This window comes from Pimephales promelas, chromosome 5 (genome assembly GCF_988280905.1).
Source record: "Pimephales promelas chromosome 5, fPimPro1.hap1.1, whole genome shotgun sequence".
NCBI lineage: Eukaryota > Metazoa > Chordata > Actinopteri > Cypriniformes > Leuciscidae > Pimephales > Pimephales promelas.
The window spans coordinates 38,125,948-38,141,720 of NC_142773.1; the positions used below are offsets into that span (position 1 = coordinate 38,125,948).

The window sequence follows — 15,773 nt, forward strand, 5'->3', positions numbered from 1 at the left end:
GAACAGTCACATGCCACAGCATATTTTCTGACATACTCTGATCTCAGGCAGGGTACTCTTTCTTGTCTTTCTTTCTTTTTTTTCTTTTTTGGCCACACATAAGAATCAATGTGCAATTAACCTAAACTGGCAAATGGCCATAAAATTCCTGATATTGGGTGATATATTTTGGTCCCAGTTTGACCAGGGTCCTTGCATGTCAACGGCAGATCCTGAAACCATTGCAGGAAAGCACTTTTACATTAAAGAGGGTATTTCGGACACTCAATGTTTGTTCCCTATACTTATTTAAACACTAATTGTAGACCGTCTTTAAAATAAATATCACACACGCTTTATCACAAATACAAAGGACAGAGTCTTGCAGGTCACCAAAGGATTTGTCACGCCCTATTACTGATAATAACAAGCTTCACACTTCTGCTTTTAACTCTTCTCTTCTGACTCATTGTTCTCATGACTATGGTTTTTCTCAGTCTCGCCACAGAGGCTGATCACAAGGTTCAATGTAACACTGAATAATTCTTTGGAAAGTTCCAGATTTAAACATTAAGTTGGACAAGATGGACGTGAGTTTCTGTCATGTTTAGTTTAGTCAGGGTTTTTTGTCTCTGCTGTCATTATTACTGTAATTCGAGATGACAACATGTGATGTTCTATTCTGAGCTGCTGAGGGGACACCGGTTCGCTAATTGATAAATGATCATATTTAAGCCCTCAGTTTTCCACAGTTCATGTTTCTCTTGTTAAATGGATAGTTTGCTTTGAAATTAATTTGATATGTTTTAGCTTACCTCAAGGGCATCCAAGATGTAGGTGTCTTTGTTTCCACAGCATTTTCAATTTTGACATTTTTCGGTCAAACCGGTGTTGTCTGTCAGTCATATAATGTAGTTTTAGGGGGTCCACCTCAAAGAGCAGACACAGAGAAGTCAAAATTGAACATGATTTAATGACTCGTAAATGTAAGTACACATTGATGGCCTAAGAAACGAAGCGAGCAGTTTGTGTGAGAAAACGAACAGTATTTATATCGTTTTTACCTCTTGTTAACAGCCGTCGAACTGATCTGAACCGAACTGAACTGACTGAACCGTCTCCAGACGTTACGCCGGAAGTGAAGCGTCTACGTCACGCATTGTTCACGGAGATTTCGGAAATTTTACCTTTCACTAAACAAATTTAAATATATCTAAATCGTCTTCCATTGCGATTTCCCGTATATCTAAATATGTTTAGTAAAAGTTAAAACTTCCGAAATCTCAAACAATGCATTATGTAGACGTGCGAGAGATCACTTCCGGCTAACGTCTGGAGACGAATCAGTCAGTTCGGTTCGGTTCAGATCAGTTCAACGGCTGTTAACAAGAGGTAAAAACTATATAAATACTGTTCGTTTTCTCACACAAACCACTCCTTCACCCGCTGATCGAATGCTGTGGTTGAATCAATTGAGTCGTGCTTACAAGATTAAGAAAACTTTACAGAACAACTTTTGATGACATTATGATTCTGAGCAACCCAAAAGCACCAGACAGACATTATCTACTGTGCCATTCAGAAGCAACCAAAACTTCTAAAATCTGAAACTGAAACCATTTATGCTGTGGTCAGTTAACCACCAGAAGAGTATTTATCGGTAAATATGATAAAAATCGACCATTCAATAAAAAGTGTCATCATGTGTTCAGGAAGTCTTTGCTATTCTCGGTTGCAGCGTATTTAGGCAAAGTCCTAGCTATAATTTATGGTGTTTAAATATTTGAATGTGAAAGTTCTGTCTTTTGTTAAATAAATAAAAGCAGTGGCGAATTTATTTTGTTATGTAAAATTTCAGAACTTGTGACTCAGACAGGAATGCAAAATCTCTCGTGGTGTCTGTAGATTTCAGTTAGAGATGTGTCACTGCCTTTGCATGCAACACTCGACAAAACCACTTCCTGGAAAGACTAAGTGAAGGGACGCTGGGGGCTTTCACTTGCTCATTCGCCCCCATCCCCCTGTAGTATAGGCCTATAGAACTTAAACAAAACAACAAAAATGTACTGTACAGAGCTGCTTTGCCTGGAGAACCCACAGGGTGAAATTTGGCCGCTGGTAATTGCTGCCACCCAAAATTACTAAACAAACAAACAAACAAACAAATTTTCAAAATTAACTTCAAAAGCCCAGAGTTCCACTTCTGGTCCCTACATGGAGACACCTAGTGGATGAATATTAAACTCACAAGTGCCAGAGTGATAGTAACAAAATGTCTGACCATATGCTGTTTTGTTTAGCTGGAAACCTATCCAAACAAAATCGCCTTCTCAGCAAACCAGTGGTTGGCAAAATTGAGTATTTTTTGTTAATCTATTAAGTATTAGGTTTCAGAATGCCTAGAAGTGCGTTTTATATTCTTTTTGGCTAAATAAGCAACTCTGAGCTAGTTCAAAAAACGATGCCCTTACGAAAAAGAAGTTTATTCAAGTGTGCCATTAGTATACTTCTTTTAAACTAAAAATAAGAAAGTATACTTTCAGTTTATTTTTCCTGTACTTCTCAGAAATATACTTCAAATTACACTTAAGTGTACTTGACTTATACTGAGAGAAAAGCAAGTATATTTGTCCTGTTCTTGTACTCAATCTTTTGATCCAGAAACACTTAAAAGTATAATTAAGTATTCAAAGTATACTTGTATAAGTATTACAGTAAAAAAAGTAAACTACTAGTATACCCATAAATTCACTTGCAGTACACATGAGATACATAATTATGAACTAGTTGTGCACTTACTGTTACACTTATAGTACACTTAAACATATACTTTTATGTACTAAAAGTGGGCCAATTTAGTCCCAAGCGGTATTAAAATAGTACACTTACAAGTTTACTACTAGTACATGGTGACTTACTAAGTACTGTATACTTACTACATAATGAACACTTAAAAATACACTTGAACATTACTTAAGTATAGGGATAAGTATAAGTACTTAAGGCTTGGCTGTTCCCGGTCGAGGTCGGCTGTAGAGGATTCCCTGCCCAGTCAGTGTGGAGAATGCTCACAGCCCTTGGAATGACAGGGAAAGAGAGGAAGGAAGCAGCTCTTAGGATGGGGGAGGCAGCGGAAAGAGCCTCTTGCTGGTTATGGAGCAGGAGGGATGAGTTGAGCTGGAAGCCTGGAGGGGAAGATGGGCAGTGATCTGGCCACCACTGCCGACCCACAATCTGGAGGGTGTTGCGGATAAGGGTCGAAACACCCAATGAAGGATTGGTACCGCCTGATGACATCAACCCCTCCAGGCCAAGGCTACATTCACTTAAGGTGGATGAAGGTGAGAAGCATTTCCGGATGTATTTGTAATTTACTAAATAAAATTAACTTGAAATATACTTCTTTTTTGTAAGGGTGGGCCAAAAATGACCCTCTGGGTGTTTGGGTTAAACAAATGTCAGGTCAAAAATGACCCTTTGGTTCTTTGAGTGACTTTAATGGAGAATGGTGACAGTCCTGTATTTGGATAAAGCCTTGAAATCATTTAATTTGTATTATATATGTTTCTAAGTTTCCTCAGTAGTGCAGGGCCAGAGACTAATAAAGCAGTATATCTTCGCAGGGTGTATGGCCGCTCCCTTTTCAGGACAAAGAAAGCAGCAGTGTAAGATCACTGTAAGACAAGTATGGGAGCAACTTGAAGCTGATGATAGCGACTTATAGGCCCTGAATTGGACAGCGATAGCGATTCTGATGAATTGTTTCAACCGCATCAAAGTGATGGTGGTGAATCTTCTGCCCAAGACAGTGACTCATCCAATGACTTGTCCAAAGATAAATAAGTGCCGTTTGCTGAGACTGCTAGCCCACAGATGGGGCCCAATTGTGCCGCAAAAACTTATAGTTGGCAAAAGAAAGGCTTTGAGTTGCCTGATGTGAGCTTCAAGGTGAACAGGTTGAGTCGTACCAGGATGCCTAAAGCCCAACGGGTCAAATCTGGCCTTAATCCTAAATTAGGGAATAAAGGGTTAAAATTGAAAAAGTGGATATTTTGGTGTTCAGTGAATTTAAAGCAGTAATTTAATGCATATTTCATAATTTTCCAAGGAAGAAAAAAGTAAATTATATATATATATATATATATATATATATATATATATATATATATATATATATATACTGTGTAATAAAATAAATGTATCTTTGTTGTTTCTTCATGGACTTAATTAAATCAAGCTTGTGTTTAACTCTTCTTGCAGCTTTTACTGGAAAATATATTTTTGTTTTTTACATTTGTGCAGCTGTATATTACACTGAATCATATCAATGGAATAAATTCCACTGGAGTTCTTTACACACATTGTTCTATAATTTTTGTGCTCATTTGATAAATATTTTCCACTGCACAAAAGTAAACCGCATGCAATGTTCGCACATCTCTCAACCCCCTTGCTGGTGTTATATGGGGGAGATGAGGAGGTTTCTGGTTTTAAGATGAATAGATGTATTGTTAGAGCCTACTGTATGATTCACTCATGTGTTTAAGGACTAAGTGAAATTTAAATAAACAGGAAAATAAAATGACAATAATGTTAAGAGATTCAACTTTTGATCTTATATTTATTAGTAAATATTTGGATTAAAATGAAACAAGATTAACAATGCTTTAGAAGTATTGTTCATATTTCATGTTATGTTATAATGTTAACAAATGAAACCTCATTGTAAAATGGTAGCTACCATGTCTTTTGTGTATTTGCTACTACATTTAAAACATATACGTATAGTAGCGTTCTGTGCTTAATGTTTGTTTTCATTAATTTTCAATGTGTGTGCATGCTTTTGTCTTTTTTTTCATGAATTCAACATTTCTGATGGGTTGTTTGTTCGTATTGAACGGATCAGTTATGGGTTGACTATAATGTTTACGAAGCATTATAGTTTGGCTGTATATTTTCATTCAAATATTCTTTTAAGGAAAACATTACACTATAAACTATATATTTGAAGAGTTCAGATGCAAAAGCCTCTAAGTGCCATTTGAAATTTTCTTCTAGAATAATCATTTTTATCAAGCTTGTATATTTAAGTTCAGTGATTTCACTTAAATGGCAATGATAATTACCTATTAATTGTTATTTAAGTGAAATTACTGAACTTAAATATACAAGTTTGATAAAAATCATCATTAAAGAAGAAAATTTCAAATGGCATTTAGAGGTTTTTGCATCTGAACTCTTCATTTATATATATTTAGGACATACTGGCATTTTTATAAAAATGTAAATAAATAAGAAGTAAAAATCTGAAGTAGGCCAACAGAAAAAAATATTGTTGAGTCTTGAAAAGTCCATGGTATGTTTTTATATTGTAAATCATGAAAAACCATTAACTGCATTAAAATGAATTCTGTTAAGCATATTTTAATAATATCAGCTTACATGTTAACTCAAACAACAAAGTTTTTACATTTATAAGAATAGTTTGGCAACAACTGCTCCTCGTCTCTTGGTGTCACTAGAGTCCTATTCTGAGCACTTGCCTCTTTAGATCATTATTAGAAAGTCAACAACAAAGTAAAAGCATCATAAAGCTAGCCTGACTACGTCAGACTTCCTACTTCTGCTAATTTCATTTCGCTCCTGTAGTCGAAGCAAAGTGAAGTAGCAGAGTCTGGTATTACCAGGCTATCATAAAGCCACTTGTGAATGTAAATCCATGCCTTCACCCATTTTCTTGACAAATACATCTATGCTACTCAAAGAACAATAAAATATTAAAGATGAGACCTTCCTTCTCTCTCCAACACACTCCTTGTCATCAGTCTGTGCCTCAGTCCAGAAACAAAGGGCTTAAAATGAAAGAGCAGGAATTGTTATAAAACATTTCAATTGTAAATGTTCAAAATATATTACAAAAGGACCTATTAGAGGCCCTTTTTTGGTCAAATGTTATGTAAAACGTACTTTCGCAAAGTCTCCATAGAAAAGCCCCGTTTGTTTAGATGAATCTTCACCCGCTGGTCAGTGCACTGGTCAGATGATTTCTTGCATATGAACCTGGGACATTTCACATAGTTCAATCAGACTGTTACAACATGATACATTTTGGAAATATTTATTATTATAGCATTTAGTTAATTGTTTCTACGTATGCAACAAGAGAAAATATGGGAATTATACGCAACAAGTACAGACCCTTCAAAAGTGAGTGTGCAGAAAGGTCTCGGCTGGGAGTTCTTCAAGACACTGACTGCCTCCTCGAGTAACATGTCAGCTTTCAAGCTACAGAATAACACAACATATTATAATCAGCATATGGTACGGCATACTTTGCTTTCAACATTTATTTCAACACTTCCATCACCACATTGTTTGTGAATGAGGGCAAATATAAAGCTGAAAGTGTCTTTAGTCTCAGCCTTGGGTGCTTAACAGACCCGGTGTTCTGCCAATTTTTGCTGCCTTGTCGAAAAATGATCACAGGTCGCGAATTAATCACAGAATGCAGATTAAAGTCGTATGAAATACAATTATAATACAATTCTAAGTAATGAGTAGCTACTGTATACTGTAGACTACTGTTTTTATTTTTAAAACGGTGTGAAAAGTAAAAATTATCATAAAATATTCATCTTTGACTTGTCAAAGCACCTTTCCTCATAGTAACTGAAACTTTCAGTTATTCCTTTTCAGCTGGCTGACCGTACAAATATTCATATGATAGTAAGCATTTTTAAAGGGAAATTATACATTATAACAGGAAAATGTACCTTTTGTAAAAAAAAAAAAAAAAGGAGTCTGCACATGCGCATAACCGGACAGTTCGGAAATCGTAATAACAACATGTACGTGCATTCAGGTGTATTTGGTTAGTATAAAATGGACACATTTAGAAAAGTTTCAAAATTTTAGAAAGTTTCTCTTTCTCGTTTGGTAACACACAACAGTAGCCGCGTTTCCACTGCCGGGCTAGGGCTGGGCCAGAGCTAACAGCGAGCCGGGCCGAGCTAGTGGCCTCGGGCCTCAAGCACCGGGCTTGCGTTTCCACTGCCGGGCCAGTAGCCCCACAGCGCTGCCCCAGACCCCACCCCTAACACGCCTTTCAGGATCAAACGTCATAAAACCCAACCCATTTCAGCGGGTATTATGAATTAATTTATTTTTTAAATTAGGAAGATAGCATGTATATTAACTCAACTGCCGTAGTGGCTGCAATAGTGTCCCGAGACCAGTACAGGCGATTCTCCATTTCAAGCAGCGATTTTTTGCGCGATATAACAAGTAGGGCTGCGGGCACGTTTTCAAGTTATTCATTAATCGTTAACCGAGGCCCATCGGTTAATACTCGGTGCATAGTGTGCGCGCCGCAACCTCGAGATACAGAGTAAATTTTTAACACCTTTAATAACTGATTGGACCCCATTTGAAACGAAATTAATTTATAGAAATAAAACGCAGCAAGTACGGAGCAGTTAAAGCCCCATTTCCATCACCCTTCAAACTGAAATTGCCAATTGAAAATAAGCAAAACGTCCATTTCACAAAAACTCCGTGTCTGCAAATAATAATAATAATAATAACCATCATCATCATTATTGTAACATTTTATTAGGCTGCATATGTAGAAGACGCCTTTATCCAAAAAAGGAACAGAGCACAAATAAACAAAATATTTTTGACAAATATCAGCGCATATCCAGTGGAGCACGCACTGATGGCTGCGAGACGCCCATGTGAACAGTTTCATTGCATTTCTTTTAGTGGAAACAACTTAAAATACTCTTTAATTTCTGGTCATACAGAAAATAATAATACATTATTCGCAAATACATTTATTTATAACAAGAAAACGTTGTGCTTTAACAATTAAACAAGGCGCGCTTCATGATCTCCGTGAACTGAAGCGCGAGACCTGAAACAGCCACCGCATTCGAATTTGTTCGTTTTAATTTGGACATTTAAAGCTTTAGTCTACAGGGGTTATATCCTTTGTAGATTAAAGCTTTAAATGTCCAATTTAAAACGAACAAATTCGAATCGAAAGCCAATATCTTCTATGTTTGCTTAATTTCTCTTTAAATGTGCATCCGGAGATGGAGATATGTTTTTAGCCGAAAATCATTTAGAAAACAATAGTTTATTAATAAACAATTAATACCTCGTTATTTTATATTATTTTATTATCAGACACATTTATTATAGCCTATAAATCACCCATAAATCCCCTCCTGTAGGCTGTGGTTACGTCTCTTCTCATTCAGCACTGCGGGGAAAATATCATTTCCAGGTTCTAATTTGGCCTCAGAAAACCAGTAAAATATATATTTTTTTTCATATTAATTTGTCAAATATTTTAAATGTTTAAGGGGCAAAAAAAATCAAACAAATGTCTGAAAATTCGTCGATATAGCTAGCCTATATATTGTTGCGCAGCATTTGGCATAGGCCTATACGTTCAAATTAAAATGTTATGCAATTTTAAACGGTTAATCGGTTAAACATGGACATCCCTATGTGCATCTTGCTTCAGATCATAACGTTCCATAACACCGATAAACTCCGCCTTTTACCTTGAGCACGTCTCTAGCCCGAGCTGGCCCCCTCTGGCCCAAGGTATTCGATGGGCCAGAAATCCTGGCCGTTGGCCCTGAGGAAGCCCCGATCAAGCCCCGGAAGTGACAGTGGAAACGCGACTGGCCCTGGCACGCACTAGCACGGCCCGGCCCTGGCCCGGCAGTGGAAACGCGGCTATAGACAATAACTTTTGCATAGTTTGACGTTCAAAAACAAAACATCATCTCTTACCTGATTTCGGTTAGTCTGGGATAGTCTCTGGTGAAGGACAGGATCGAGTCAGCCGACGCCTTTGTCAGACTTTTTAAATTCAGTTCCATCTTCTGTGCTGACACAGAACTCAGTAAAAGTAGTAGTGCATCTCTATCCGTTTGTAGAAGCAGTCGAAAGAAGTTTGTCCAGTCAATGCTTATAAGCTCCGAGCGCGGGAACGCGAGGCTGAAGTGAGTCAGATCTTCAGATCTTCTGGCTATGTGAACACTAAAAAATTAAAGGTTGAGTTAATATCAACGGTAGCAAGCAACAGAGAGACAACGTTTATTTATGTTTTTTCTTAAACCACCCATTGGTGTCCATTAGAAAGGGGAGTTTTATATGGCCTGATTTTAAATAACTGGTTTAAAATACAGTCTATTTTGCCCGATATGCTGTTGGTCCTCCACAAGCTGCCAAAACAGCACTGACCCAGCTGAGGCTTGGACACTTCAAGACCCCTGAAGGTGTCCTGTGGTCTCTGATACCAAGACATTAGAAGCAGATCCTTCGAGTCTTGTAGAATGTGAAACAGATCCGCCATGGATCGAACTTGTTGGTCCAGCACATCTTATAGATGCTCAAATGGATTGAGATCTGGAAAATTCAGAGGCCAGGGTAACACCTTGAACTCTTCATCGTGTTCCTTCAGAAACAATCCTGATCAATGTTCACAAATAAGAATTGAGAACCCCTGTGTTACATGCGCATGTAGTTTGACTGGTTACCATTTCCTTTCCTAATGTTTTGTCTGCCCTCTAGTGGATGGAAGCGTGTATTGCGTGTCCTATTAGGAGCAGATTCTCTACACCTGTGGACTGTTTAGGGGTGTGGAAATAAGGAGTCCCGTTGATACATCTGGGAGCGGTGCGATGGTCAAGTGGCACTTGTTTTCCCTATTCATTTATTCCCCAAACTTTACGTTATGATTATTATTTGTTAAATAAAACCCTATTGGACTGAGATTTTAGTCTAGGAATAGCTTAGAAGAAATGGTTCCATTTAGAACCAGAAATGGTTCCATCCCCCGCTTCATATATGGAACTCCAAAATGGTTCTATATAGAACCATTTTTTTTGGTAAAAGGTTCTATTGGCCAAGTACGGAACCCCAGGGTTCTATATAGAACCCAGAGGAACCCTTTTTTAAGAGTGTAACCTTTTTTTTAGGAGTGTAACCTGGTTATCAACAAGATTTAAAAGAAAAAAAATATATTTTAAAAATGTTATACAGTTCGTTTGCTTTAATTTCCTTCACCTGGATAGTTCTTCGTCAATTGTCCGATGTAAAAATGAGACGGAATAATTCCAATTACAGATTTCCACACTGCAAACAAAAGCATAAAAAAATGAATGCTTATTGTCCAAGCATGCTCGAACTTCCTATTTTGAGTCAATGGTATTTTAAGAAGTATTACCTTTGTGATCTTAGGGTCTGTCCACTTGTATAACTTTGCATCATCCCCCCAAGATCAGAATATGAAAAATATTCAACACCATCTGGAATCCTGTAATATAAACTCCAAAACATGAATGTACAAACTTTACACTGAGAATCCCAAAACATTGTGCTAAGTAAAAACGGCATTTTCTGAAACACATTATATGAGAGGGGGATGGATGGAGAGGGAGAGGAGGATGAATGGAGAGGGAGATGGGTCTAGAGGGAGAGGGGATGGATGGATGGATGGATGGAGAGGGAGATGGAGGTGGATGGAGAGGGACAGGGAAATGGATGGAGAGGGGAGAGGCGATGGATGGATGGATGGAGAAGGAGATGGATGGAGTGTGGGGGATGGATGGAGAGGGGAGAGGGGATGGAGAAGTGGATGGATGAAGAGAGGGATGGATGGAGAGGGAGAGGAGGATGAATGGAGAGGGGATGGATCTAGAGGGAGAGGGGATGGATGGATGGGTGGATGTTGAGGGAGATGGATGGAGAGGGACAGGGAAATGGATGGAGAGGGGAGAGGGGATGGATGGATGGAGAAAGGGATGGATGGAGTGTGGGGAATGGATGGAGAGGGGATGGATGGAGAAGTGGATGGATGGAGAGGGAGAGGGAGATGGATGGATTGAGGGGGAGAGGGATGGATGGAGGTTGAGGGATGGATGGAGCAGGAGAGGGGATGGATGAGAAGTAGATGGATAAAGAGAGGGATGGATGGAGAGAGGGAGAGGGGGATGGATGGATTGAGGGGGAGTACGATAGATGGAGAGGGAAATAGATGGATGGATGGAAAGAGGGGTGGATGGATGGATTAAGGGGGAGAGGGATGGATGGAGGGGGAAATAGATTGATGGATGGAGAGGGAAATAGATGGATGGAGGGGGAGATGGATGGATAAAGAGAGGGATGGATGGAGAGGGGGATGGATGGATTGAGGGGGAGAGGGATGGATGGACAGGGGAATAGATGGATGGATGGAGAGGAAGAGGGTGATGATAGATGGATAGGAAGGGGGGATGGATGGGTAGAGAGGGAGATGGATTGAGAGGGATGAGTGGATGGATGGAGAAGGAGATGGGTTGAGAGGGATGGATGGATGTATGGATGTTAACTGATCGATGATGAAAAGATAGATTTAGCTGCACAATTGTAACGACTAAGTTCACTGCTGGACAAAGTACTCACCTTACTGAGCGAAATTTGTGTAGTACAGGCCTAATAATGGCCAGCTTCTCTGACGTTAACTGGCAGACAGCAAGAAGCAGTTCTTTAATACACTGGCAGCACTGAGCGCAGTACACCAGGACCCAACAGTCTGTTCTTCTTAAAAACGTATTGTATATATAAACACTTGGCCAGGCTTCTGCAACTTCTTTCACAAAGTCTGCTTCATGCAGCTCGTACAGGCAGTGGAAAAAAAACAGAGTCCTCTCAGAATAAGAACGAGACATCTCTTCAAAGATCCATTGTTTCAGATGGTCCCGCATGTTTGAATGAACTAACAGACCGTGTCTCTCCAAAAGTGTGCGTCTTGTGTTCCCATTCAACAGACCAAAAATGAAGTGCACGACAGCTGCAAAACGTGGCGCCTCATAATCGAAAACGCCTTGGTCCTTATGAATGGAAAATATTTGTGTGAGCTTCTCTTTTGACTCGTGCTCATCAAGACTGAGATAGTACAGAGCAGTGAAGAACTCCTGGAAGCTGAGATGCATGAAACTGAACATCGTCTCCTGATGGATTCTTTTCTTAAAGAGGAACTTGCACAAGAACGGACTGCCAGCGGGGCTAGAAACCATTTCATTCACGGTCTTCTCATCAAACAGGACTTGCTGTGCCAGTACCCCTTTCTCTGCCAGCTTACCCAGACTCTTCACTAGGCTGGGGACGGACTGACCCAAACCCTGGCAGTGATGATCTAGTAGAGTGCACAGGAAGTCCACATAAATGGACGTGGTCGTCCCCAGTCCGCTCGCTACATCAGCGCCATCGCTAAGCCTCTCTCGGATAACCGTGCAGATGATCCAGCAGATAACTGGGATGGAGCAGGCAGTAAGGAGAGTTTCGTTTGCTCTCACATACTCAAATCCTTTCATGAAGAGTATGTCATCCTGGAAGAACTTTTTGAAGTATTCCTCCACCGCCTTCTCAGAGAAGCCAACAATCTCACTGAAACTGTGAGGTTCCTTAAGCACGTTCTTCAGGGTGTCGATAGCTGTAGATCTGGTGGTGACCAGAAGGCATGACTCTCGCAGGATGTGTCCCCTTAACAGGGCCCAAAGAGTGACCTCACGCGGATCTGTGGGTGGCGACATCCGATAAATGTCTTCTGTGATTTTAAGTTCATCGAATCCATCGACGAGGACGAGCACTCGCTCCGAGGACTGCTGCAGTATCGTGGATATCTGCTCTGATGTTAAACAGCAATTGCGGCTCAGGAGCTCCACCAAACTCGTTCTGCTAGACATGTGGCTTATTTCTTTACACTTCAAGTGGAAAACAATGTCAAATTTGGTTCTGTAGAGATCAGAAGCCCAGTCCATCATCATTTTCTGCACAGTGAAGGATTTTCCATTGCCAGAGTTTCCTTGCAATATGACAGCACCTGGAGTGATTCCACAGCTATCTGGGTTGAACAGAGTATTCAGAGCGATGGATTCTTGAGCGCTCCTGGAATTGAGCACCTGCTGGAAAGTCTCTCCTCTGGAGGAAATCTCTTCCTGTCGTTCTTTCAGGTCTCGATGTTTCTGAATAATCAGAGGTTGTATGTAGCGATCAGACAGCAGCACATGCTCACCAGGTAGAGAGTTGTACTCCGTCACATACTGGTACTCATTGCGTATCTGCTCCTTATATTTGAGAAGCATTGATCTCCGAACTGCAGACATAAAATGATCAAAAGATTAAAATGTTTCAAAACTGAATGTCTTTTAAATACTGTTTCTCAGGCCCTGCGCTAGCTACAGTCTAGGCAAGATTAGTCAACTGCAGGGCAATGGGCTTTGAATACAATATAATGATATATTTCTTAATCTGAGGAGATATTGACTCAGAAGGTATAAAATGGTATAAAACTGATGCAAACTGTTCTGTTGTTGCTGCACAAACGAGCACAGAACATTATTTGACTAGAAAATGACACAGATGTCTTATGGGAACTGTGTCAACTTGTGCACTGCGAAAAATATTTTTCAAGATTTGTTATCACAACATATTTTCTTTTGTCTAATCAACTTTATAATAATTTATTTAGTTGAGATAACTTATTATTTTGAGTTTCTGATGATTAAATTAATCTCCTTCATTGTATTAACTCACTTTTTCCAGTTCAATCAACTTACAATTTTAAGGCAACCCAGGTTACTTACTTTTTTAAGTTAAACCAACAATATTTTTTTAAAGTGTAGTAATCACAACATTTTTTCTTTTGTCAAATCAACTTAAATAATTTATTTAGTTCAGATAACATATAATTTTGAGTTTCTGATGATTAAATCAATGTCCTTCATTGTATCAACTCACTTTTTCCAGTTCAATGAACTTAAAATTTTAAGGCAACCAGGTTACTTACTTTTTTTAAGTTAAACAAACATTATTTTTTTACAGTGAAAGTTAATCATGACGCTACATCCAAGTTGATGAGATGAATTAATGTAACTCCTGAACAACAACAATAAAGTAATTGTGAACGTCAGTTACTATAATAACCGGATAAAAAAAAATAGTCGGGTTTAAATCAGGCTCGGGGTCATAATTGCAGATAATGTGTCGGGCCGGGCTGGGCTCTGACACAACATGCTCGCGTAGAGTGGGGCACAGGTACGAATCAGTCGTTTATCCTTGGGGAACTGCTACCCTATTTGCTGTTTAAACTAACGGTATCTCTAGGCTTGGAGCATAGACAGTAAAAGCTTGGAGTCCCTTTTATGACGTCACACCCAGCCTATAGTGGATGGGAGGGGGTGTGCTTAAAACCACTGTAAAACATACCAACTTTTCATATTATATGCAGCATTTTGGTATAAAAAAAATGTGACCAGTTATATATATAGTAAGCACATTGAATTATCTTGTAACCTGCAACCTTGTAAATGTAACCTGCAATTTACTTGTGTCAGAGGTGTTTACGATGCCTCGAGCAAATAAGTGACTCTAAAAAAATCTAACACCCAGCAATGTTTAATTTCTTTAATTCCTAACACTGCTAGACAAAAAAATATATCCTGAAAAAAGTGGATTTTGAGGGGTATAGCTCCATAGACCTCCATTCATTCTGCACTCGACCTGTGAGCGCCCTCACATGGAACCAGGGTGGAACTGCAACCAGTTCAGAACCCGGAAGTTTACTGAGAAAGTTTTGTCCTTATTAAACATTCTCTGGTAAAACCATCATTCATCATTTACCTGAGGTCTGTATTCTCTCATTTCGGGTGATTGAGTGATGTCCAGTGATACCTGTAGATGATTACACATTGCTTAAGATATTTTTAAATAAGTTCTGTTATGCATTGTTGTATTAAGAGATTTATTTATATACACACACACGATTGGAAAAAAAAAGTGTTATCAGAAAAAAATATATAACTGTAAATAATTTATTTTTAATTTACCAGTGATATGATGTATGATCTGAACATTGCCTGTGATGTTATTGTTAGTGAGCACAGGTGCTGTAATATGGCTTTCACTCCGAGCTGCAATGTTGACATTCAGGCCATCATGAGATCTGGAATTGTCCTTGCGACCACAAAGGTGTAGACATGAGGAGGTTATATAACAAGCACTAGGTTTATATGCGTTTATATTGATACTACTGTTATGGTAAATTGGACCGTGAATAAAATTATTAATCCAAGCTATGATTCAGTTTACATTTACGCATTGTTGCATTCACATCTGTATGTAAATGAATGGAGCATAAAGTTTACTGTGATCTGACCTTATCTTAAATAATTTTTCTACCTCGTAAATCATTTTTCTAACCTAACGTTACCTGTTTTGGGTTAAAGCTTCAAGTTGAACAGTTCTCAGTTTTTTGTACATTGTAATTTTGCTTGCTCGTTTGTTTACAAGTTAACGTTAAGTGTGACAGAATAAATAGCACAAGAAAACTGATAATTGTTCAAAACTGAGAACTGTTCGACTTTGTTTAAAGACTACCAAGTCAATTAAACTCTACTGATGAAATCATCATGTTACATCAAAAACAATAATAAAAGTTCTTAAATTTAACATACTGTCATTGCGGTGCATTTTTTTCTCTGTGTTACGTCCTCCTGTATTGTTTTGAGAGGGTTGATTTTTGTTTCTGCTATTTTATCTCACAGCCAAGTCCAGTGATTGGATGGTGTTCCTGCCAGTCATCGAGTTCACCGACACCACAAGAACCAATCAGAGACTAATAGGCGCGTCTAAGTCCCTCCCCTCCGCTACTCTTCTTTGACGTCCACAAATTACTTATTAAAAATGTACACAAAAATATGTTTATATTGAACATGATACTATAACAGATAATT

At 38.8% G+C, this 15,773-nt stretch overlaps 1 protein-coding gene across 3 annotated transcripts in view; it reads right to left on the bottom strand.

Annotated features, from left to right (window-relative positions):
* Window positions 1–15,765, bottom strand: part of LOC120482456 (NACHT, LRR and PYD domains-containing protein 1 homolog) — a 69,097-nt gene extending 53,332 nt beyond the window's left edge. The window contains exons 1-11 of one of the 3 annotated variants that reach the window (XR_016168577.1): window positions 15,495–15,765; window positions 14,868–14,994; window positions 14,662–14,712; window positions 11,443–13,135; window positions 10,226–10,315; window positions 10,066–10,134; window positions 8,788–9,036; window positions 6,178–6,264; window positions 5,947–6,039; window positions 5,770–5,831; window positions 795–874 (exon numbers count right to left, since the gene is read on the bottom strand). Coding sequence is in view for 1 of the 3 variants with exons in the window: in XM_089131460.1 (XP_088987586.1) it covers window positions 5,813–5,831; window positions 5,947–6,039; window positions 6,178–6,264; window positions 8,788–9,036; window positions 10,066–10,134; window positions 10,226–10,315; window positions 11,443–13,135; window positions 14,662–14,712; window positions 14,868–14,994; window positions 15,495–15,500 (2,484 nt within the window). In the remaining 2 variants the exon portion in view is untranslated. Of the gene's footprint in view, window positions 1–794; window positions 910–5,225; window positions 5,832–5,946; window positions 6,040–6,177; window positions 6,265–8,787; window positions 9,037–10,065; window positions 10,135–10,225; window positions 10,316–11,442; window positions 13,136–14,661; window positions 14,713–14,867; window positions 14,995–15,494 lie in introns of those variants that run through there. The other 2 variants (XR_016168576.1, XM_089131460.1) reach the window with 2 other exon arrangements.
* Window positions 15,766–15,773: the final 8 nt, after the last annotated feature.